General features: G+C 37.6%; 1 protein-coding gene across 2 annotated transcripts in view; it reads right to left on the bottom strand.

The window, feature by feature from the left end:
• SLC4A7 (solute carrier family 4 member 7) overlaps nucleotides 1-25,886 on the bottom strand; it is a 97,616-nt gene that overhangs the window by 37,458 nt on the left and 34,272 nt on the right. For both annotated transcript variants that reach the window (XM_082309167.1, XM_082309168.1), the window contains exons 2-6: nucleotides 22,918-22,999; nucleotides 9,595-9,738; nucleotides 5,896-6,031; nucleotides 4,698-4,858; nucleotides 2,336-2,524 (exon numbers count right to left, since the gene is read on the bottom strand). In XM_082309167.1, coding sequence (XP_082165293.1) covers nucleotides 2,336-2,524; nucleotides 4,698-4,858; nucleotides 5,896-6,031; nucleotides 9,595-9,738; nucleotides 22,918-22,999 — 712 coding nt within the window. The remainder of the gene's footprint in view (nucleotides 1-2,335; nucleotides 2,525-4,697; nucleotides 4,859-5,895; nucleotides 6,032-9,594; nucleotides 9,739-22,917; nucleotides 23,000-25,886) is intronic.

Raw genomic sequence — 25,886 nt, 5'->3', positions numbered from 1 at the left:
AAGTTTCCTAGCCAGCTGCAGTCTCAATATACAGTTTTGAAGTGGGCACAAGAATGAGATATAGTCCCTTCTCCATTTCTTCTTGCTGTGACTTACCAAATATCCCCATTTGCCTAAAACCAAACATGTTTCTCCAAAATCCATTGTCACTTTTCTTGCCCTATCCAGTGTCAATGTCCCACTAATTTCATATAAAGAGAACACAGCCTTGTCATGGCACCCCCAGATTTAAGTTTGTAATGGATTTCAGTTCTTCCTTCAGCAGGAAGGGAGACTGTCTATGCTCATATCAGTACTTCCATTCGAAGGTTTAGCGATACCATTCCTCCCGTTTATCACAAAGACTTTTCCTGGGATAGCAGTCTCCTTGAGAAGAGTACTGCTTACTTCTCCTACAATCCCTGAAATCAAAAACGTGATGTTTTCACGTACCATGCCATCAAGCAAGGAAACGGCAACTAGACACATTTAGTCTCACATTTATACAAGGCACTACAGAGACCAATATGTTGAACAACACTACAATAATTTACAAGGTGGAGGAGGTGCAGAAAGTATGCCTAGGTAAAGGTCACACCTTTAGGAGGTAAAGGTCACACCTAGAAGGAGGTGCAGAAAGTATGCCTAGGTAAAGGTCACATACATTTTTTTCCCCCTGCTCTAACAATGGAAGAGTGGCTCCTACAGATACAAACTTGATTTAAATTAAGAACAAAAGCGTCGAAGATCAACTATTCAAACTGCAGTGCAGTAAAAACAAGAGGACAAATAGAGCAAACTGGTTGATTTTGTCTATATTAATCACTAGAGTAATAACTAGACTTCTGTCAGTATATCCGTGATGAATCATGAACATGAGATGTCCTAACACACACAGGGGTAAAAAGAAGCCTAAAAAGTATTATGCGCATATGCATGTTTGGTTTACCGTTTATTAGAGGGTAACCATAGGATTATAAAGAAAAAGTAAATCCATATATACTGGCATCATGTTATACTGGTTTCTTATTTCAGCATGTATCACATATTCTGTTGTAGGAGTAGTATTAAGAATAAAATGCACTGGAAAGTGGAAGCAATACATGAAAAGTAACTGACCAGCAGGAGACCTCAAATACAAAATTCTCATAACTACAATTGGCAATACAGGTGTTCAAGGATGGGCAAAGCCAAGTTTATACGTGAAATTTTCACGTTTGCTAAACAAAACAGGAAAGTCAGAAGTTATAGAAGTAATTATGCTCTTATATAAATTATTTGTATTTTCATTCTAGAAAAAATAATTCTGAAACTATCAGGGAAATATTTAAACATGCATCATATATTCACTAGCTAACAAAAAGTATCAGCAAGCCTGGACATTTGCTGGAGCCTACTCCAAGTATGTATCAAACTGAGAGCTCCCAACTAGCATTTAACATGTTCTAAGCAATGAGGAATCTTTCAAGACAGGAAAGGAACTTCAAGGAGTGATCCATTAAATGAGTACTAAGTTTTCACTAAACTAAAAAATTTCAGTTGAAATTATATGTGTCTTAGTTAATGTAAGGCAAAAGAAAACATAAAGAACAGAGACTGAAATAGAGGCCATAAGAAATACAAGAATAAAAATACACTGCTCTGCAGTATATATTGCTATTTGGACTTTCGAACTGGATGTCTAGAGTAAATGTATTGATATTCCAGCATATTTTCAGGAACTGATTCAATAAAAGATGTAGTACAGCTTATGAAAATATTGCAAATACCTTTCTTGGGTTTGTTTGGTTGGTTGGTTTTTTTCCCCCATTAGATCCTTCTCTACAAAACAAGGTAAAAATAAGTGTCCTAGCTAAAAGTAATTTCTTCACCATTAGCATAGTGAACTTTTTCTAGTCATATTAACATAACAACACTGGATTAAAACACAGTAATTGTCAGCACCACTGAACTCATGACATCACCACTAAGTAAATCTCTAGTATAAAGACTGAATAAGCAAGTAGGATCCACCTGATAAACATATAAAGCTATGCCACGATGCTGAAATTCCTCAAACATTACAAATTTTATTCAAGCATATCCTGAAAAACATTAGGACCAGTGTAGGTCTATTTCTATACTTCAAAACAATAATGCATGCTACATATACAAGCAGGAGTAAAATGCTCGAGTAAATTAAAAAATATACAGCAACATCATCCACAGCTACACATAGCACACACTGTTATCATTAGTTCTTTGCTTATCAAGAAGGAAACACTTATCTGCTATTATCAGCTGAATTTTCCTTCATCTCCCAGGAAGAACATTATTTAACAGGTTAGAACAAACTGGATGCTACAACTTATCTCACCATTTCGTTCAAGCAAGTGAGGGTCAGAATGTTTCTTGCCTATATCTGCAAAAGACCGAACCAGGGGAATCCGATTGCTGAATTTTTTCTCATTCTGATGATGGTGCCTTTTTAGAAGAGCCTCTCTCACATTCTCTCTTATGGATTCATCGAGCTGGCCAGAGGCAATCATGTTGTCCAAAACCATATCTACATAACAACAACAACAACAAAGAAAATTATATATACAGCTATCAAATCTCTCCTTCACCACACTCAAACACTGCAGTTGCACCAAACAATTAAAAAAAAAAAAAAAATCTTTTAAAAAAAAGACAAGACTTTTCTTTAGCAAAGTCATCTTCAAGAATCCACAGGAAATTTTCAAAGATGTCACTAAACAAGCAAACGTGAGAAAAAGGGAAGCAAAACATGTGGAGCCAAAAGACTGTATTTATTAGTAACATCCTTTTAAGAAATAAGTTACTTAGTATCTTATAATTTATTGTCATTTACTTCAAGTTTCAATGGCTACTCCCCTTTCAAAAAAAAAAAGCATTTATGTATTCAACAACCCTCCACTAGAAGTGAACACAGAAAGATAGAAACACAACAGAGAACAGACTTCTTCGGACAGTCTTAACCTGGTGTTCCCTATTTTGAAGGTATACAACTATACAAAAGTGAAAGTTATTATAGAATGAGATGAATTCCCTAACTCCTGTCACCTTCAGATGCCCTAAGTTCCTGAGGCTCTCTACCAAACTTCATGCGATTCACATGGTTTAGAAGAGGAAGTGTAAAACAAAAGCTAGTTACATCATCTAAAACTACCTAATCAGCTGTCAAACAACATCGAGTTTCTAAAGGGCACCTCATCAGTATGCTCACACCAGGAAAGAAAGCCTGCTTGTCTAGGATAATCTCTGCTGCGATTTCTTAGCTGCCCTTAATTAATTAATTAATTAATTGGGGGGGGAACAAACCCTGCACAAATCAACAGAAACCTATGTGACAACTTTTAAAATATATTTTGCCAGTCGTAACTGATGTATCGAGAACCTAACTGTATTGGTAAACTGCAATTACATAGAACTTTTCACAATGAAAAAGGTTATGGCTCAGAATACCTTACAAACAAAATTATATCCAGCAAAGTCTCTGTCAGTACAGTGCCAGCTTCCTTCTGGGATTATTGGCAACACACAACCGTTTGTAATAGCTTTTCAAAAGGAAACCGACCACCATCTCCCTCCTATTTCGAGCGAGAACCGAGAATACCTACTAGGTATTCCTGGCTCATGGAAACAAGACAATACATTTGTACACCAAGGACTGTTATCCTACATGCTTTGTAATGGCACCTAAAATTAACTTGAAACAAATTTAAATCTCTTAAGACATCTCAGTTTCAACTAAAATACCTACTATTAAAAGAGTGCTGTTTACACAGAATTAAGCAATAACTGCTTTTCTTATGTACTAAAGATTATTGCTAAATTCAATTATTAAAAATAAATTAAAAAGTAAAACATTACTTTTACAAACCATGTATTGAACACTCTTAACTCAGCTGGTCAGGAAAACAGGAAGGGAATACAACTTCCTGATTGAATTTTGAAGATTTCAAAACAAAACAAGAAAACATTTCAAGCACTGCCAAAGTTTTTAATGCCAAAACACCTTGTCTTTCACATAGATGTTGGTCAGCCCTAAGCCTAGCATGTTTCCTGAGAAGGCATTCCACTGTGTGGTACCTGTAGCAAGAGATACCAGGAAAATTATGTAAAGCTAGTTCAAAGGCATTCAGGCTAAGCAGGTGTATATATACATATATGAAAAAGTCTTCAAAGCTGGTTTTATAGTATCCAAAGTGACCATGTGATTAGTGAGGACACTCAACATAGTAGGTCAAACAACATGTACAAAATTTATTTCTGCTCACCTCTTATAAAGGTGAAAAAAATACCAGATGTGCAACAATCAACTGCACTAATGGCATCAAGTTAACATCAGCCAAGTTATGATTAATAATTATGGTACTAAAGTGCACAAATAAGTCCTAAAATGTTCTGGCAGATATTTACATTTCATCTGTAGAAACAAAGACAAAGAACACATTCAGGGATTAGAACATAAAGGCAAATTCTGGGGCCTCATCCCAAAACATGTAATAAAGGAGGTCCTACTCATCCAGTGTAGCTCCTTGTAAGTGAAATTTGTAGGATCAGCTCTTTAAACCCAGATGAAGAAAACTGCAGTAAGCATGCACATGCCTATTTCTTCAATATAGTATTTTCAAGAACATAAAAAAGACACCATCAAAACGTCTTAAGTTATAGACTAAAATTTAGAAATAAAATATTAAAAGTTTTGCTGCAACCTGCTATCTCATCTAGTGTGTTTGCTCTCATGTCCAACATGACCGTCCCATTAAGAATACAGCTTCGCAGTTCAAAGAGACTGTGCAGAGACAGAGTTGCTACATAAGGCTTGCTCCATCGATCACCACCATCTTCAACATCCTCTTCAAATTTCAGCCACCTGAAATGCATACATGTATTTATAATTCTCCTATAAGACAGAATTTGGCAAGCAATCCCATTCTTCCATGTGGCTTCTGTATGACATGGAACAGGAAATCTCATCAGCTCATACCTGCTTTCATTTTCTCAGACAACCCAACTGACTGACAATCACAACATTTTTATCAGGCCTTTTAATCACACTCATCTGTTTTAGTTTTCACCCATTTTGTTTCTTTTGGTTTGAACAATACCTGTCTGTTCATAAGTTCTTGTGAACAGCGTGGGACTGTGCCTTGTTACTTGATTTGCATATCTCAGTTTCATCGGTATTTTAGGATTAGAAAGCTGTCTGAAACACACTGTATACAATGTTCAAGTCTCCTAGGGTGCTAAGTCAGACATTTAGGAGCTAGGTAATACTAACATGTGTAACTATAAATTGATCTTGATTCTGACTCACAGGCTTTATGTAAATTGAACTTCTGCAAAAGCTAGCATGCAATAAGGTAATTAGAAGTACTGAATGCAGAAGAATTTATTACAGCGCATATGTAGAAGGAAGTAACTAAACCAATACGGGCCAAAAATAATCATGGCATCTTGTAATGTTCATGCATGCAATCTGCAAAAAATTAATCAAATACTACTTAAGAAGAACATATATAAATACCTGATTTTCTTTATGTTTGAGTGAAAAAAATTGACACTAATATATCAGCAATAATAGAGCAAAGAGATTTCTGAGATTGTAAATACCATGCTCCATGGCTGAACGCCTGTATTTGTAACTCAACACAGTTGTACCTTTCACAATGCTTGGCATGATCAGTTTTAGGAAAGTCAACACAGCACCAGTAAGACCGAGGGGTCTCTTGAGAAACCATATTGATTCTTCCAGGGTTGGACAAAAACAACAGAAGTTTTAATTTGCTGAGCGTTAATTGAGTGAACAACTCCTATAGTTCATGAAAATTCTAACCTAGACATGGTTTGCAGTTCTTTGAACTAAAATCACTAGAAGCTACACCTTGAAACAATCTGCTTTTAGCATACCGAGCTGTTTCTTTCCATTCATATTCTTCTCCATCTCTGAAGCAAAGTTCATCCATTTCAGTGAAGAGATCATGGGGAATGTGTTCATCATCATCTTCAGTACCCAAGATAAATTGCACTCGTTGGGATGGCGTGTCTTGAAGAAAAGGAGAAACCAAACAGTTAAAATACTTCTATTATGCAAGAAACACCATGTAACAGTTCAATCTCCTACTCTCAGTTAGAAATATGCATCAGAATATCCTCTCCAAGAGGGCAGAGGAGCAAAAGAAACACGGACATTTCTTTAAAAGGAGGCCCTTTTAAAATTTTTCCTTGTTTCTGAAAACCAAACATCTGGAAATTTATGTTTATGTAACAGCATTAAGTATTTTTAGCTCTTCTATAGATTAACAATATGAAAACAAACATCAACAGCATAATTAGTAAGAATGTAAAAACTGATATACCACTGGGCTAAAAACCTTCATTTCACTTTAAGAACAAAATAAATGATAGCATCACAACACAGAACGGGGGGGCGGGGGGGGGGGACAGGACACGGACGGACGGAGGGGACGGACGGATGACACGGACACAGAAGACAGCAGCAACAACAACAAAAGCCCAGGCTGACAGAAACAAATAGCCTGATTTATAGATTGGTTTGGGTTTTTTTTGTTTGTTTGTTTGTTTTTGTTTTGTTTTGGTTTTTTGGTCCCCCCCCCCCCCCCCCCCCCCCCCCCGGAAAAACGACTGGAAGCTAGCAAACGTGATGCCCCTCTACAAGAAGGGTCAGAAGGAGGATCCAGGGAACTACAGGCCTGTCAGCCTGACCTGGGTGCTGGGAAAGGCCATGGAGCAGGTCATCCTGAGTGCCATCACACGGCATGTGCGGGACAATCGGGGGATCAGGCTCAGCCGGCATGGGTTTATGAAAGGAAGATCCTGCTTCACTAACCTGGTCTCCTTCTATGACAAGGTGACCTGCTTAGTGGACGAGGGGAAGGCTGTGGATGCTGTCTACTTGGGCTTTAGTAAGGCCTTTGACACTGTCTCCCACAGCATTCTCCTGGAGAAGCTGGCTGCCCACAGCTTGGATAAGTGCACTCTGCGCTGGGTTAAAAACTGGCTGGACGGCCGAGCCCAGAGAGTGGTGGTGAACGGAGTCAAATCCAGTTGGCGGCCGGTCACCAGTGGTGTTCCCCAGGGTTCAATGTTGGGGCCAGTCCTGTTCAACATCTTCATTGATGATCTGGATGAGGGGATCGAGTGCACCCTCAGTCAGTTTGCAGATGACACCAAGTTGGGTGGAAGTGTTGATCTGCTGGAGGGTAGGAAGGCCCTGCAGAGGGACCTGGACAGGCTGGATCGTTGGGCCAGGGCCAACTGTATGAGGTTCAACAAGGCTCAGTGCCAGGTCCTGCACTTTGGTCACAACAACCCCAGGCAACGCTACATCCTTGGGGAAGAGTGGCTGGAGAGCTGCCTGCTGGAAAAGGACCTGGGGGTGTTGGTTGACAGCCACCTGAACACGAGCCAGCAGTGTGCCCAGGTGGCCAAGAGGGCTAGTGGCATCCTGGCTTGTATCAGGAATAGTGTGGCCAGCAGGACCAGGGAGGTGATAGTGCCCCTGTACTTGGCACTGGTGAGGCCGCACCTCGAGTACTGTGTTCAGTTTTGGGCCCCTCACTACAAGAAGGACATCGAGGTGCTGGAGCGTGTCCAAAGAAGGGCAATGGGCAATGAAGCTGGTGAAGGGTCTAGAGCACAAGTCTTACAAGGAGCGGCTGAGGGAGCTGGGGTTGTTTAGCCTGGAGAAGAGGAGGCTGAGGGGAGACCTTATCACTCCCTACAACTACCTGAAAGGAGGCTGTAGCGAGGTGGGGGTCAGTCTCTTCTCCCTAGTAACAAGTGATAGGACGAGAGGAAATGGCCTCAAGCTGCGCCAGGGGAGGTTTAGGTTGGATATTAGGAAAAACTTCTTCACCGAAAGGGTGGTCAAGCATTGGAACAGGCACTCATATTGTTAAAGCCACAGATTTTTCAACAGCCTGTTGCTACTTATGTAGGATGGAAAAAATTATTACCTTTCTCATTGCATGGTTGGAGCACTGTACATAGATTAGCATAGGATAGTAGAAAGCACGCAGCTAAAATGTTGAGGAAATATTTTAACTTCGCATAGTATAATGCCTAGTGGAACAGGATCAGTAATAACTCGTAACAAAATTTAACTATCTTTATTGATCAAATACAAGTGCTATGAGCAAAACTTCAAAAAAACAATGATAAAAACACATGGGTTTAGCGGTATTTTTAATACCTATACACAGACCTTGTTTCAACTCAAGGGAGAGCTTTCAAATTACAAGGGTTCAATAATGCAGTAATCGCAGTGTTGTATCAAGGAAGGTCAGAGATAGAAAATCCAGGTAAATCTCAATTTTAAAAATTTCACTTTGTTCACTGAAACGTCACTCTCACAGCTGCTAGATCTGAACATACAACTGTATGCTTCCACTGCAGAAGGAAGATCGCCTTTTAGATTCAGACATAACAGCTGAATTACTAATAAACTTCATTCAAAATTGAATTTTGCTTTTGCATTGTTGTTCTGGCATACATCATCATCCAGTAACATAATTCTGAAATGAGCTCTTGAATACAAACCACATTCATTATCAACGAAGACCTACAGCAGATTGTTTCTGTCCCAAAACCAACATATCCCAAGAACCCTACCATATCCTGTGTAACCAGGACACAGAAGTGACCAGAAAAGAGAACTGAATTTCTATCAATTTAATATTACTTGCTGCTTCAGAACGTGTATAACGAGACTCTACAAACATAAGATCGAACAATAACAATTTGTATTTGGGAAGGGAAGTTTTGAAGATGGATGAAACTAAGAACTGTAGGAGAATGGTAAAAGGGGACTTGTGAATGCATTCCCATTTGAGAACTCCTTTGTTTCAGGGAACTGGCCCCATGTAGAACATGGTTCTAGTCATAGGAAGGTGACAGTGAACAGCGTGGTGTCCACACTTGAGGTGGAACATTGCACCATAAGCTTCCCATTCATTACAGTCTAGGAATAAAAGTGGGTTTGAGGTCTCGAAGACAAACTGCTAAGAGTACTGCTAAATAATTTCATTTCAGAGAATGATATGACAAAGTTATCATCTCTTGAGGATGGGGGGGGGGGGGGGGGGGGGGGGAGGCAGTGCCTGATCCAAAACTAAAAAAACTTAGTAACAGTAATTAATTGTTCTGCCTCCTAACAGACAGCAAGAAGGCTGAAGCAAATATTTTAATGGATTATTGATCAAATTACCATGGCACATGCTGCTTCACAGCTATACTCATACTTCCAAAAATCTTGAGTGACAGAGTATTACAAGACTACACAATCTGAAAAAAGGTGTCTAATTTAAATAACACAGATTTTTATGCTACAGGCGAGTACTATGACGCTCTAGTCTAACCTATTCAGTGCAGGCTGCTGAACATTCACGCAGACACCTGGATGAATTCCAACAGCTTTTGATTTAGATAAAACACAACCACAAAATCCTTGCCTGATTGTATGTAGAAAGACATCAATTACAGTGAGGAAAAAAGAAACAGCACAAAACAAACAATGTTTAAGCACAGGGGAACTACTGTAAGTTTATTTTCAAGAGACACAAAGAACTCACACAAGAAATTTCTTACCATATGATGGAGATTCTCGGCCATCCTCTCTGTCAGTCTCTTTTTCTTTTTTTCTTCTGTGATGCCTGTGCCCACGATGCCTATGCCGTCGACGGCCTTGCTTTCCAAATGGGACGTGAACTCCAATATACACAGCTCTGTGGCCTTTTCAAGAAAGTTTAAAAGGAAACAATTAAATAAAAAACGACCTCCTGCCCAAAACTAGTGTCTTAGTCAAAAAGACAAGGAGCTTGACAAAAAGAAACCCAAAAGCACTTTGCAAAACTACCTTTAGTGAACTAATATTACCATTTCCTTTCTCTTCTGCCCCACTGTCAAGGAACTAGTGCTATACTCATTTCCCTGATAAACTGAATAAGAATATGGCCCAATTTAAGAACTCAGTTGTGAAACAAGTAACATAGAAACACAAGCTTGACCTGTAACACTGAAAGAAGCTACTCGATAAACACCAGGGCAAGGCAGAGACATCACACGATACTCCTCTTGTTTGCAGGGATTCGTATCGGGACAGTCATTACAATGGCAAGATGTAATCTCCTAGTTCAGTTTATGAACGTAAGAAATCACCCATCATTTAGAGTCTGCAAGTTTTCTCTGCTTGAATGAACTGCCAATATTTCTTCACATAGCATGTCACACATCTAAGTGAACCTGATGTTCAACTATACCACTAATTTAGTATCAGTTTAGGAGCGTATAAAGAACTTACAGTTGGAAATGTATGCCGCAACATCAAATAACTTAGAGAAGGTTGGGTTGTTTGGGGTTTTTTTTCTATTCTAGAATTTTTCAAAAAATTTAGGTAGCACATCCTCAAATTAATACATACTGCTCTTTAAAACATGTACTTTAAACATCTTGTTTTTCCTTTGACCTCTCACATTGAGGCAATACTAGCATCAACAACTTGGCAAAAGAAATCAATCAACAGACTGTTATGAACATACTACTACCATGTCTCCTGTAATGGATTTAGCATATAAAATAACTTTTTCAATTCCTTTTTAAACAAACAATCTCAGCAAGAGACACATTAACTATAAGCCTGGAGGTTAACACTAAATACTTTGTTTCATACTGTAGAAGAGTTATTACAGAAGACTGACAGTAACAAAAGGAAAAGGAAGTGGGTTCCCAGCTCTTAGAAAGATGCAAATTCAGCAAATTTATAGAGGACAAGCAAGCCCTAGGAATCGTGATTGTACACATACATGCACATATATATGTGTGTATAGCACACACATACACTAGATTAAGGGTATTGAAAAGTTCTAGCAATTACAGAGCTTTAAAGAAACAAAAAGTGGTAGTATGTCAAAGTTGTTTTCCAACAAAAGCACCTCTAAGCCCAAAAAGATACACAAAACTTTTACAAAGCAATATTTTTACAGTGCTACATGAGTAAAAAGGCTAAGCAAAAAATCAGTAATAATGCATGAGTAAGTTCAACATTTAATTGATTTTGTCAAGATTCCATTTCAAATTACAAGACCTGATTCTTGCCAGACTTCCAACACTAGTTTTAATTAGTTTAATTAGAATTTTAATTGGCACTATGACCAACTCTGAAATTAAGCATATTAAAAGCTATTTGTTTCCATGTAAGAGTGGAAAACAGATTGATTTGTTGAAGCATTCATCAGACCTATTTAAGAGAGAGAGAGAGACTTCACTTTTGTGAGCTTCTTCCAACAAGAACACTCAGACCCCACCGGTCAGCGTGACCTCCACCCTCCATCACTACTATACATAATGCAATTCCCAGAGAAATTAATGCAAATGTGACATCTAAACATAAATCAATGCACTTGATGTATAATATGACTAGGTGGCACCATTAACAATGGTCACATTATTGATACAACTGTGATACAATAATCTTATGTATAGGGAAAGCAAAAGTGCTAGGTTCAAAAATAGCTGCATTACTCACCACACCCCACTCAAAGCTGCCTGGTGCAACCAAGTGACCCACCACTCACTGCAAATGCTCTTACCCTGCCTGTTTGGATTTTTGTTTTATTTTATACATTCAATTAGCAAGTATTAAACTATAGATATATATATAGTGAAACACTTTTATTCAAAGTGTTTGATTTTTTGCAGGAGCTATTTTTTCCTAAGAGAAACTGAACATATTTCTAGTAATAGAGCATTTTATATTATCAGCTTGTTTTAATATTCTTAGTAAGACTGTTTCAAGCATGTGTTTTGATCATTACACAAAAAAAAAAAACCTTGCAGGTGATTACTTTCTAGAAAATTTCAGGAATCTGAAATTGTTCAAGATTTTACCTCCTGAAAAATTAGGACTTCCACATTTTGGTCTCTTGCTGTTCCCATAAATTAAGACAAAAATCCCACATTGCTTTCTGTACTAAAGATCAAACAAAAATTCCATACCATTTTTTCAGGACCCTCCATCTTGAACAATTCACCCTGCTATTGCAAAAATTAGCGTTTGTAATAGCGTGATCATTTCCATAGTCAAAGGCCGTATTGCTGCATGGAGGACAGGTAGAACAAGGAAACGAGAAGTCTACCTCCTATTACAAAACTGCAGTCTGACTGAAAATTTTTTTCAATAGAAAAGTTTGGAGGTAAGCAGATACCTTGCAAAGGGACAGGTAAAAGCTAGGGAAAACCAAGCTGAATTAAGCAACAAACCAAAGGTGTTTCTAAACAACCTGCAACCATAGCAAATTGCTTTCCTACCCAAAATGCACTGACCTCTCAGCTATCACTATGTCCAGATGCCTCACAGCTGCTTCAAGGCACACCGAGTAGGCACTGCCAACTTAGTCCTCAACGTGGGCAGCCAGCCCACAACCTGCAACACTCGGTATTACTTTCTACTCCAGAAGAAAACTTTAAAGACAGTGCCTTCTCACTACCCCAACAGGTTAGGGTATCACAAAGACAAAGGGAACAGACTAGCAGTGGGTTATCCTACTGTCATGGTTTAACCCCAGCCAGCAACTAAGCACCACACAGCCGCTTGCTCAATCAACGCTATCCCAGCTGAAACCAGGACACCTGCCCTTCAGCCCTCGCTGCCCAGAAATGACTATTGTGTGAATGGCTATTTCCTCACATAGACACTGTCTTGCAGGCAAATGTAAAACAAGAATACCTTCCCCAAATCACTTCTGTATATGCAAAGTGATCTGACTGCTACACCTGCCACTTTATTTTGGGACTAATGTGAAATGCTGACAAGCAAGATGACTTTCAGCGATGATTAAGTAAAATGCATCACAATCCAATGTAATTCTATGAGAATAACTTCAAGAAAAAACTTAATGTTGAAAAAGAGCCTCTGAATGATTTTGGTTTTTGGAGCAAGCATGGGGCCAGCAATGCAACAGACTAACCAATGAAAGCTTGGCTATTGCAAACAGCAGTTTATGAGTGCACCAGACTGTTCCTTAAGAAAGGCACTTTTTTTTTTTTTATCACAGACATTCGTAAAGACATTTCCACTACTACCTAGGAAATCCAAAACTACTGCTGTTGAGTATACTACCCAAAAACATGTTGCAGGTATATTCAACTCCAAATGACAGGGCAAAACTGCATAATAAAAGTTGGATAAGCTTAACCTTAATTCTAACTCCACAAAGCAAAGCACACTGAGAAACCCTCTAAAAATAAAGGCAGCTGTATTGAGTAGCTCTGTGTTCCCTTAAGATTCATTATTCAGATAGGAGTAATTAATGTTTGCAGATCGACAGATAAAGATTTACTTACAAACACAATTTACAAGGAAAAACTAAAAAAAAAAAAAAAAAAAAAATCAAAAACACAGGGATTTTTTTCCTTCATTCCCAATGAACTGGGCAAAACAACTTACAGTTCCCTTCACCCTAACCAAAAAAAAAAAAAGCCAGAAAGGCAACTAATATAATAGCAATGGAGAAAAAATTAACTCTAAAAAGGTTGGAATTCATACTACTAGCATCAGTGTTATTTCTAAAAAGAACACAATCTTTACTTGAATATAGTTTTTAAAAGCTTGAAAAGTACAATTATGTGACCTTCAAAACTTTATTCACATAAACATCTGTACCACAGTACCACTGTCAAGCAAAGCTTGTTATAGAATTACTTTAAACTAATAATCAATAGAATTAGTAGACTGCCCGATACTAAATTTAGTAGTACAAAGCTCAAGAGATAATTGTCCATTTTAATCTAACATGACTTCATCCAAGCTTAGCTGTTCAAATCCACAAAGAGTATTTACTACTTAAGGTCCTTATCAGTATGAAACAAATTTAAATGTTAGGAGCTTGCTACATGTCTCCATCACATGGTTGGTCTTACTCCAAAAGTCAGTTGATATCAAGTCCTATAAAATTGACAGAATAGAAAATGCTCTGTTTAAGTTCCCTGATTTCTCCCCCAAAGCCCAAAGAATATGGTCAGAGATGACTCCCAAAGTCCAAGCGAGATCAAAAACATGTATCCAAAAATGCTCTGATGTGGCAACCCTGTGGCAACAATTCCACACGGGGCTTTCTTTTTTCTAACCATTATTTTGTTAGCTAGATGCCTTTTAAGCTTCGTACAAAAAAGGCTATTCTTCCCCATGTTAACATGGGAAAACAAAGAAAATCAAGTTATGTGAATTCTCAAATCCTGTTACTTAGAAATTTGAACTGCAGAGTTCATATATTAATTATGGTTGTAAGGGACATCTGGAAGTGGGCTATCTGGTCCAGTCTTGCTCAAAGTATAGCTGACTTCAAGTGAATATATAGTAATAAAAATACAAATTTAAAATACTTTCATTTTAGTAATTAATATATATTAATAATATAATCTTGGTCTTCCATGCATGAATTGACTATTTTAAAAAGCCCTATTATTACCATGGACTCTTTTTCTGTGCTTTGTTAAAAGGATTATTTGACAAAAATTATCTCTTGCTTTCAAAACAAAGCAAATGAAATGAAATTTTCTGACCAAATCTGTATAAAGGAGTAAGGAAAATTCTTTCACAGGACAGTTACATGCCATAGCTGGACCCCAAAGGTTCTCCACAGCGCAGCATACTTTAGAATCCTTTAAACCTTCCGGGCTCTATTCTGAAATCTCCTGTTGCTCCTAGTAATTAAGTATATCTGAGAATACACTCTTTGTACTAAAATACTTGGATAGATAAAATTGAGAAGCATAATCCAAAAATCTAGTATGCATAGCATATATTAAAGCAGCTCAGTAAGAGTGTTTTCTCACTGCACAATGAAAGACAGCATCATATTACGCTGACTGGCAAAAGCAGTAAATGCCAGATTTCTCATAACACACAGAAGTGATTTTTTTCTGACTTAAAACCAAATATGAGTTGGTAGTGGCGGTCATAAGAGAAAAATGCACTGCGTATTTCTATCTGACACAATCAACAATATTCAAGAAGGCATTATCAGTAATTACATTAGACATGCAGGTAATAACAGTAATAGGAAAAGCTTAGTGACAGCTGACAGAGCTACACGGGGATTCTGGCACGGTATGTCCACCCCAGGTCTTTGTGGCCCACTGCCAGCACCGATCTCCCTCGCCTGGGAATGGAGCCGGCACTTGGCACCCGTAGGAGGGGGGACTAGCTGCCCTTGCATGGTGCATCAAGTCAGACCGTAGTTGGGCCGCACGCTTTATCTGAGCTGAAGGTTCTTGGTCCAGCCTCTCGCTGCAGCAGAGCTCAGGCAAAAGGATACATACCCGAGACAACTGGAAAGAGTTGTTTCTGTTGGAGGGGAGAAAACCTAGAAACGTGCTATGCAAGCAGAAGTCCCATTAAGACCGAAGATTGGCCCTTCATCCGCTAATAAAGAAACCAATGTTCTCAGCCCTTCACAGATGCCATACCCCGTAAGGACACGAGGCTTCCACATTTGTTAACACTGTGCTTGTAAAGTATTTTGAAAGAAACACTTGCAAAGATTTTCCTACTTCATCAAATGGGTCACAAATACATTCTCATTACAAATTTGATCACACGCCTCTCTCTTACCACTGCTGCACACAGCAGTTAATGGATCAGCTTGCCCCCACATGCATCTATTTCCTGATATTTTAAGATACAAAAATATTACAGAAAGAATCTTGCCTCATGTAAGGGTCACCCTTTGAGAAAAACCTCAAGCTTTCACACTTTCTTTATAAAACAAGAAGTGTTCAGAAATTAAAAAAAAAACCCTCACACTTTAAAAGCTTTAACTGCTGTGAAACATTAGCTTTCAGTAAATTGCAAATGGAGAAGTGATCCATTCATAAAGACTTCTGACATCCAACAAGTCACAGGTTTAGCCCATTTTTGGAACAACTGATTTTAAATGGATTAAAAACAGTAAGATAAATGTTATGAAAAGCCATCAAGAAACAACAAGCTGCAGAATCAAGTACAGTCTCCTATTTCTTCTGCCTCATCTCAAAAATTTTACGTTTGACCAATCTGGGGCCATCAAGTTCACTGACAGTTTTAAGTTCCAATTGGTGCTGGTTGGTAAAACTTCAGTTTTTTGGTCCTACTACTTGAATAAAAATTCTACAGATGTTTCAGATTATAAAATTGCAGTTAGTTACCTTTTTACAAAATTTCTGATGCAGTCAGAACAGAAGCATTATATAATGTTCTCTCAAATAAAAGAAGTTTGAAAATAAAAAATGTTAAGGCACAGCTTATGTCAAACTTTTAAAAAGCATTGCTTCCATCTTAGTCTATTTTACATTAAATATTTATTTTATGCCTTTATGTAAAAGGCATTTGTTTTGAATGGCATCCATTTTAAAAACAACTCTGTTTTAAGAAATGCTAAAATCAGCACAGACATTTCCCAAAATGGATTTTAAAGATTTAAGTATAAGCAAAGTTACTGTCTGCTGCAGATGTTCTCATGAACTTTTTCAAGTTTAAACACTGATTCACTTTGAAAAACCATTACTAGAGGACAGACAATGTAATTGAACAGTTTTGTCTGTTTTGGAGGGTGAATATTAGACAATCTAGCCTTACTTGTTAGAAATTGTAACAATTCAAGGGTATGCATATTCAGTAGTGCCCTCTACCTCTACAGAAAAAGTAGTTGCATATTGAAAAACTTACACTTTGCTGCATCACCTCCTTCAAAGCTTATTTTCACTTAAGGTTCAGTATTTACATAAAGATCTTCTACTTTAAATTGGCTACATAAGAAGGGAAGCATAGCTAAAATGAATTTTATGATTCCCTACACATGCATTCCAGTTCCCATGCAGAAGTCACCGAAATTACTGAAGTCTACGCTTCCCATAAAGCAACACCTAGATCATAAATAGATTTGTCATTACAAAAGCTGTCTTCTCTGAGAATGTTTTCCTTACTTTAAAGCAGAATAGAATACCATGCACATTCATACATCATACATACACTATATATTGTATTTTAAATAAAATCAAATTAGTAATGCTATTGTTATTCTAACAAATTACTTGAAACATATGCAAAAATGTTGACTTCGTTCAGAATGGATACTACTACTCAGTCCCAACTCAGTCAGAAAGATTGTAAAGTTGGATAATTTCTTCTTTAGCAAGATAAAATATCCTGTCATCAACTGGGGTATGCAGAAGGGTTCCTTAGCTGTTGAGACCCTTCCACAAATAAGAAATTAACAAGTGTCCCAAGGACACTCATTATTCAACAAACAGATCTTCTTAACAAGTAATTTCCCTCAAGGATGAGGACCACAGTGGTATCAAAACTGCTAAAACATTTTTTTTAAATTTATACAGCTGTTATCTAGCTAAAGAATATGAATTTTAGGATGTACTACTCTATGCTTTTTTATACTCAGCTCTTGTTAGGCTACCATCAATAAGTCTCATAATGTAAAAAAAGAAAAAAGTCTCTTATCTCAAGTAACTGCTATTAAGCTTCACTTGCCAGGAGCTTACACTGTATCTTTCCAGTAATTTGCAAGTAATTTAACATGCAAATAAAAATTTCAGAATTTATAGCAATTTGTAAATACTGCGTGTGGCAGAATCAGAAGCAACTTCCAAAAAGATTGTTCTAGAAATTAGAAATAACCCCCTGCCTCCAAAACTGATGACACATCAACAAAGAAAATTTTGTCTAGTCACTTTGGGTACTTCTATTAAATTTTATGTCTACACAATCAGGTTGCCAACTTTCCTTCTCAAAAGACAGTCTGAAAACAGTTTTGATAGCATTTGTTAAGGATTTACCTTTGTGACAAACACCACAAATAACAAAATAATGTAAGTTGAGGACAATTATTCTCTCTACACAGAGGTCTGAATATTGCATAAATGAACAGGACAAGAAGTCTTGAGCAACTTGCCTGTGAACTGTATAATGCAGAATTCCCACAACAGAAGATATTATAACTAAATTTTCAACACACATGTGACAACGGTGTAGCAATGCAGCTTAATTCCAAAATTCACTTAGTCAAGATTGCATTAAAAATCGTATTAGGAAAGCATCCTCAATTTTTGTGACTTATAGAGAAGCGCTGAGCACAGCTAACATGTATTTCTGAACAATAAGGACAAAAGAATTTATCCTATACCAGCTGCTAGCACAACTTGTGCAAGTGAACATTTTGTTGATGGTGCATATGACTCAGACCATGTCTCATACCTGACTGGCTGTACTGTATCTGAACAGACATGGTTTTGCTTGCTCTCAGTTCAACCTAAACTAAGGAGCAGGCAAGATATTTCCAATTCAGAGATACCACTAGAGAGGATGGATGAAAGGTAGTCTGCAAGAATCATTAGTGACCATCCTAAATTACTTTTGTTTTCAGTAGCAGTTACACATTTTTCTACTTTTTGACCACATAAAAAGATACAACTTCATGAGAAACAGCATTTCAAAATTCTTTTTTCTGTTAAACACAGTTCTTTTCTAGACCATTAAGGAGTCTCTTAAAGGTTCAAGCACTCATTCTGTAGTTTGAGAACCATAAGAAACCTGTTCTCTGCTGCCTGTCTAGATTAGTACAGCCTATTACAGAACATAAAAACATAAATACTGAGCACAATCTTGAAGGGCCAGCAGCTACAATGTCCTGTTGTATTACTTCTGTTTACCTGCTCCTGTACAACTTGTCTTCCTGAGAGATTTTACAGGGACTATTCACGGGTTTTTGAATAGTTGCAATTTAGATGCATCTAAAAGTTATAATAATATAAGGAGTAATAAGGAGTAATAGTAAACCTGCCACCTGAAAAAAAAAAAAAAATCTTAGCAGTACATTCTACTACAAATTGCCATATAAGTTCTCTTAGCTCCCCAAAGCCCTTTCATAATTCTGAAACAATTTCTAACTATTCATAACACATTGAACTGCAAAACACTTGTAAAGCAAGTTTTCCACTTAGATATACAATATTCACTTCTACAGGGGAAAAAAATGCTGGATTATTTAATTACCTGTCCTTATCAACTAAGATTAAGAAAACAGCTGTACTTTTTAGTTAAAGGAAAAAAATAAGGCTCTAAACCATCAAGGTATCAGAGATAATAGCATCACTTGAAATGTAAACACTACTTACACCTGCCACACGACAGTGTGAGAGTTGAGTAGCTATTAAATCATCTTAACTCTTGAAAGCTGCTTCTTGGATTTATGCCACAGAAAACTAGTCTACTGAGACACACACTCTTGACCTCAGATTGTTCCTGGAACACGACTTCTGTTACATGTAAACTCCTTATCTTTGGGATGCCTGTAACTGGTCTGCTAAGAATAACAGAATATACCCTTTTTCGCTTAAACTGTATCTGGTACGTGTATCCTCAAATCAAGGTGGGAAACTAACTACATATTTAAAAAGACAGGTGCTGGTAATATCAAGCCAAACATATTAACTCAGGTTTAAGAAAGTTCTCCTTAAACATGGCTCTTAACAAAAAATGCCTTTTACAAGATGGCATGAAATACCTCTGCCATTACTATTCTTGCCTTACTTCCAACTCCTGCCTTATTTTGTTATTACTCTCATTCATTGCAGCTCAAAGAGTCTGGCATCAAGTTAAGAACATTAGGTACTCTTAAAAATGTTATTTTAAGATGTTATTCTCCGTTCTAGCTCTTCTGTAAACTGACATTTGTTATTTCAAAGTAAGGCCTTACAGCCTCAGTAAAGTGCAGTACCTTTATTTAGTACACACACAGTCTGCCCACAATTGCAGTTTACCATCTCTACCCATTTCTCTTTTACAGGAAGAGAGTTACAAAACAAGTAGCCTGTGCCTAACCTTTATAACCTAAACACTGTCACTCCGGATATGTACCACACTTTCCCAGCCACCATAAATAGAGCGCAGAGCTTGGGAAGCCCTAACTCCAAGATCTGTTTTCCCCTTTAGCATCTGGCCCTCTTTCCATTAATATTTCATCACAAAATTTCCAGAAAATAGAAGTATCCAATATTGACAACACCAAGAAACCTTTGCTTTAGTATTAGTAACAGAAGTATGCCTTCTATAGCATCAAACCAATCAACATTAGTTTGTACAGGCTTTAAAGAAGTTAAACATCACCTGTCCATGCTGGCTCTTAAAGGTTTGGTGCTTCACATCACAGCTGAACTGAAATAACTGCTTGCTGCCTTTCCTTGAAAATGAATCAATCCACAATTCTGGAAAGGCTCCAAATTCCTAGAACTCCTTTTCAAGTCACCAGAAAAACAAGTTGGAATACTGGACTGAAACAGTTTCAGGTTTTAAAACGCTTACAATACCTAATGCTTGACTGTATGTCGTCCTAAGCCTACAAGAAAATGTTCACAAGTCAGTAATGAAAAATAACACTATCTGGAGGTTTTTTACTGCTTGCAGCCAACAATGCCATTTCTCCCCTTGTACGACTAATACCAGAATTAAAAACAAAACCCAGAAATCCCACATACCTACTTTAATCATAATAGCTTATAAATAATGATCTCGTAAACAAACAGAGCTTTAAGTTCACATAAATTTATCCTCTAAAACACCCTGAATCTAAAGAATCTCTTTTGGAGAATCTCAGAGAAGATAACTATATGAGTCATAAACAACTGTACTTACATACCTTTCTCTTTCGTACAGGAAAGGAAAAACTTCTTGTTCTTACTTTTAAACAGTTTCCACTGATAAACGTCAAAATACATGCCGTCCCTCCCTTTCTCCATTCTTTAAAAAAAAAAAAAAAAAAAAAAAAAAGGCACACGCCCCCCCCCCCCCCAATTTTCTTACAAATATGTCAAATAGGTAAGATACTACGAAATATATGTAATCACCAAAAATAATTCCTACTTGTGTGTGAAAATGTGTGTCTATATGAAGTTTCAGATATGCGATAATCCTACCGGAACACATTTTTCTTGTCAGATACTTCTTATTAGTTATTTGCTTAACCTCTGCATAGCCAGCCCTCTCTCACATTGAGACACTTACACTGAGTCACTCCAAAGAGAGTGAGAGGTAGCCAAAGGAAAGATAAGGCTGTATGGCTAAGAGCAAGGTGAGGACCGTGAGATCTCATCTCCTCCTTTCAACAGCTGTTATGTTGACTCAGCTGCTCATGAAACAGAAGTCTTGGTTTCACCTTAATTTATTCTTTGGCCATGGTCAAGACAGGGGTATTTTCCACAGTCAGCAATACAAGTGCTTAAATAGCCTCAAGCAGCCTGAACCCCCTTGCCTTCTCACCCAGTATCTTGTGTAACTACAGCGTTGTACTAGCTGAAGCACTCCTGTGAACGTGCTACAAAAGAGACTGGGGAAGTGATCTGGCTGCACATTCCCATGTCCTTATTCGTGGTTGAGGCATTACAGCTGGTCATGCTGCTGCACGGCAAACTACTCCAGCTGAATGCCTGCTTCCCCTTAACCCCTGCCTCCCTGCAAAACACATATGCTTTTTCTGGGTCATCTCCCAGAGAAAAGCAAGAGAAGGAAATAAAGCAGGAGACAGCTTAAATCTGCACTGAAGATTTAACTGCAGAAACAGACTCAGCAGTGGTTTCACCACAGCTCAACCCTATCTAAATTAGCATTATTGCAGTCTCCACCGCTGCACCTCTCAGCCTCATATTCACACTTCCTTCCTCCGCTCAGCACTGGCACATCCATCTGTGTGACAAATTGGTTTGGGGCGCTCAACTGCTGAGATGTCTCTTATTATTTTCCTTTGTCAGGACTGTTACATTTTCTGGTGGTTTAACATATTTAACCAGGCTTATGGTACAGTCAGACAAACAAAAGTGACTGTGCAAGACAGAAAGCAGTAACAGACTGAAGGGAACAGAGCAAGAGTATGACTGCAACAGCAACCAACAACTTTAATCACTCCAAACCGTCTCTTGTTAGACCACAGTGTAGGAAAATGTGACAGCAACTTGTATCAACTTTTCTCAGCTAGAAACTGCTGCTATCAGGGCTCTCCGGTGCTCTGAAGCTTTAAGAGTCAGTACTGTCAGGAAATACTACTTAGTGAATCTACTGATAGTCTTCTAGCATTTTGCAAATGTTAATTAAGCTTCAGAGCATTCTATGTGAAAGATGAATAAGTAAGATTTTAACAGTGGATCTCCCTAGCTTTTTCCTCTGGCTTCACTAAATAACATAATCCATGAATCTTCATCCCAATCTACTTCCTTTTCAAGTCAATAAGAAATTGTATCTTAGACGAAGTACCTAATTTTGCATTTTGCTATATGAAACTAACTCAATGCCATTTTTGTTCCTAAGCACAGGATCCTGAATCAAATAATGAGGACTCACAGGATTCCATAATGCTTTAACTGACAGCAGATTACAGAATGTACAGTTTATCACGGAACTAGAAGCACTGTTATCTGTTCAGGCTCTTGGTATTTGAAGTGCATGACCACACTCACAAGGACACTTAACTTGAAGAAAACAAAACAAACATCTCCCTCACAGCCCCTGTTCCCTGAGTTTTGATTCTGCAGAACTTGACATCATTCATGCTGGGAAATTACTTACTGACACCAATCATTTTTTTCAAGCCTACAATCTCAGAAGCAAGCTTTCCTTGGAAAGCTTTGTAATTTTTTTTTTTTAAGCATTTTTTTCTGTCACAGATTTGAATAACAGTGAGCATTTATCAGCATGCACAGAGACAAAAAACAGCACAGGTCATCTGCCATTCACTGGTTTTATTCCTAGAATTTCATGATGGCCATAAAATTCTGATTCCTTTTAGCGATACTGGTTGCACTTGAAGGAAAATAGATTTTTATCCCAAGGCAAAAAATGCACATTAAGCAAAGAGAAAACCACCACAAACTTACTTTCTAGTTCTTCTTTCTCAAAGTTCGTATTGATAGTAGAGCTGATTTTGCCCATATCCACAACGGCTTCTTCATCATGACCCTGAAGAAACAAGACACCAGTTTAATAAAATAGAACTAATTTTTTCTAAATTCCTAAATATATACTGCAGTTCTGAAGCGGTTTGTCAAAGTCTTCTTCAAACAACACATTTTCACCTCTTTGAAACTGAAAAAGAAAATGTCACTGAAAATCCACCTGTCCAGCTCTTCAAGAAAGCATTACCCCATACTGAAGGAAAAACAGAGTAAATCAACAGATATGCCAAATACCATGCAATTTCCTTTTGCAATGCTCTTGATTTCATCATATCAAAGATCAGGACACAGATTTCAGGAGTGCAATATTCTTTTAGTTTTACATTCAACAGCAATGAATCTACTCCAATAAAATAACTGTCACATTTATAAAAAGTTACATAAGTTAACAGAGTTCTTGAACCCATTTGCTTAGGGAACAATTCCAGCGCAAGATTTTCCAGCACAAATAAGAAGCTTTTGCGAACCAAAGGTTATATAAAGGGGTGGCAAAAGAGTTAAGTTACACAACTTGGGGATCGCTCCTAGACCAAGAGTTTTGGAAAGATCAAAGTAACTGTTTCACTCAGGTTTCAACAGACAGCTTGTTAACCACACCCCTAGCTACTTCGTGTTAGCAGTTACAAGACAATCTGTTCAGATTCCATTACTACTGAAGCCATACCACTCATAATACAAATAGCACAGTATTTGAAATAAATATAAGCTCAAGAACGAGTCTTATCTGTGAACGTGTCCTCTAATCACATTTAGCACATCACTAAAGGAAACCTTTAAACACTGCCTTTTGCTCAATCTTGACAAAAATAAACCTTAAAATAACTGAGCAGTAGAAATCTCATAATCTCATCTCAGACTCAACATCAAAACAACATTAAAGTTGCCTTTCTCCAAATGTTTGTATTCCTTAGAATACAGTCCACTTTTAACAGCTCACAGATTACAGCCTCCTGGCAGAACTGGTTCTCCAAAGAACTGCTGCCTACCCTAAAGGTAATGCTTTGCTTTACATCTAACTACATATAACGGCAGGCTAACTGCTAAAGAATACTGCCCCTGCTCCTTCTGCTCCCTTGGGCACACATTTTTTTCCGTAAGTCAGATAAAAAGAGCTGAAGTAACGGACTTTTTATTTTTTTAAACAACTTAATTAGTTTTCCATTGGATCAGTTCACCAAACTGACTTTTCTTGTGTCCATATGACAGCTAGATCCATCACAAATAAATTTGATCCCTGCTTCTGGCAGCAGCCCACTGGTGCATTTACATCAATCAACATGGGATCTGTGATAATGGTTTCATGAGGAAAAAATGGAAGCGTAAATCAGGAGTCTTCTAGGGACTGGGAACCCTAACAGTGTTGATATTCACCTAAACTTTGATCTTAGAATTACTCAATAGTGCAATGCTTTAAATACAGAAGAGGTTTGTCATCTCACAGGGAAGTGACAAGGATGAAAAACAACATACCTATGTAACAGCTGTAAGTTAAAACATACTGTAGCAAGCCCCACCAAAAAGAAAAAAAAATTTTTAACACATAACCCCTTAATCTTTCCAGAATAGATATTTATTATAATGTGTTGTGCACACACACACAAACAAATCCAAATCTGTGTTTGACTAGTGAACAAAGTAGATTAAAGAATATGAAGACGACAACGGCACATACAGGAAAAAAAAAATTCAGATGAGGTTTATATAAAAAGGTTAAAAGCAGTTAGACCACATAAAAAATAAAAGCAGCTGGCACTATGTAAATAAGCAAGATACAAAAGAAAAGCATGGCACATGGCAGAAAAAGCCTCTGAAAACTAAATAAAGGTCAACTCTGAGCTGTGTCCCTAAGAGTGGGGTTTTCGAGAAAGGCATTACACAGTAACGTAACTTTGTCACTACTGGTGCATTGCAAAAGTAGTTTTGCACGCATGGTAGAAAAATCAAGACTCCTGCACACTCCAGTCAGCTACAATTAAAAAAATTTGGGTGATTAAATCAAAGTCGCGTCTGATGGGCAAATCTATGAAAATGTTACAAGGACATATTAACAAAGAAGTGGCAGAAATTTAAAAAGTGTCATGGTAATAAGGGGGAGTGGGGGGGAGTAGTACATTCCTGTCTCCTACACACAAAAACAAAATTAAAGAGCCCTCCAGCAGATGCCTTCATGATGTACTTGGCCTCTCATCTCTTTGATAACCATTCTGGAGGTAAGTAAAAACACAGTTGCAAAGCAAGTCTTAGCTCTTATCTTTACTGAAGATGTATTTTCCAACACAGCTTGGGAAAAAAAAATTTAACATGCATAAACCCAACAGCAAAAAGAGGTCTCTAAGCAGAAATATTAAAAAGCTTAAGTTAACAATCTTTTGAGGCACCACGTAAGTACAGCAAAACATTTAACTGCATTCATGAGGCCACAACACTACCAAGGAGGAGCCAAGCATACCTACTTTACCTCAGTGACACAGAAATAGAAACTCCAGTTTACAGAAACAGACACACACACACAAATCCTGCACATTACCAGAAAACTCAAAATAGAGACAGAAATAAATGAAGTATTACAAATCCTCTAAATTATCTTAAGTGCCTTATGAGAGAGAAAAAACCCTAACATTAGGAAAACTGCTATCAAAACCTCTTCCACAATTAGCTTCATGGTTACAGCCATAGACTGCTGAAATATCCTGTACCTAACTTCCCCCCTGTCCTTTTAGGACACTTGGAAGCTTGCCAAACACAGTTTTTGAGCAATAAAGGAAGACAAAGTTTTTCTCCAGATTATACAGACTACTGTGTACTGGTGGAAAATTACACACACACTGTGGAAAATATACATGCAAGAAAAGATTTTATATCCCAATAACATTTTGAAACTGTACTTGCTG

The sequence above is a fragment of the Platalea leucorodia genome (genome assembly GCF_965183815.1).
Source record: "Platalea leucorodia genome assembly, chromosome: 1".
Lineage (NCBI taxonomy): Eukaryota > Metazoa > Chordata > Aves > Pelecaniformes > Threskiornithidae > Platalea > Platalea leucorodia.
This window is presented reverse-complemented; position numbering and strand designations above follow the sequence as displayed.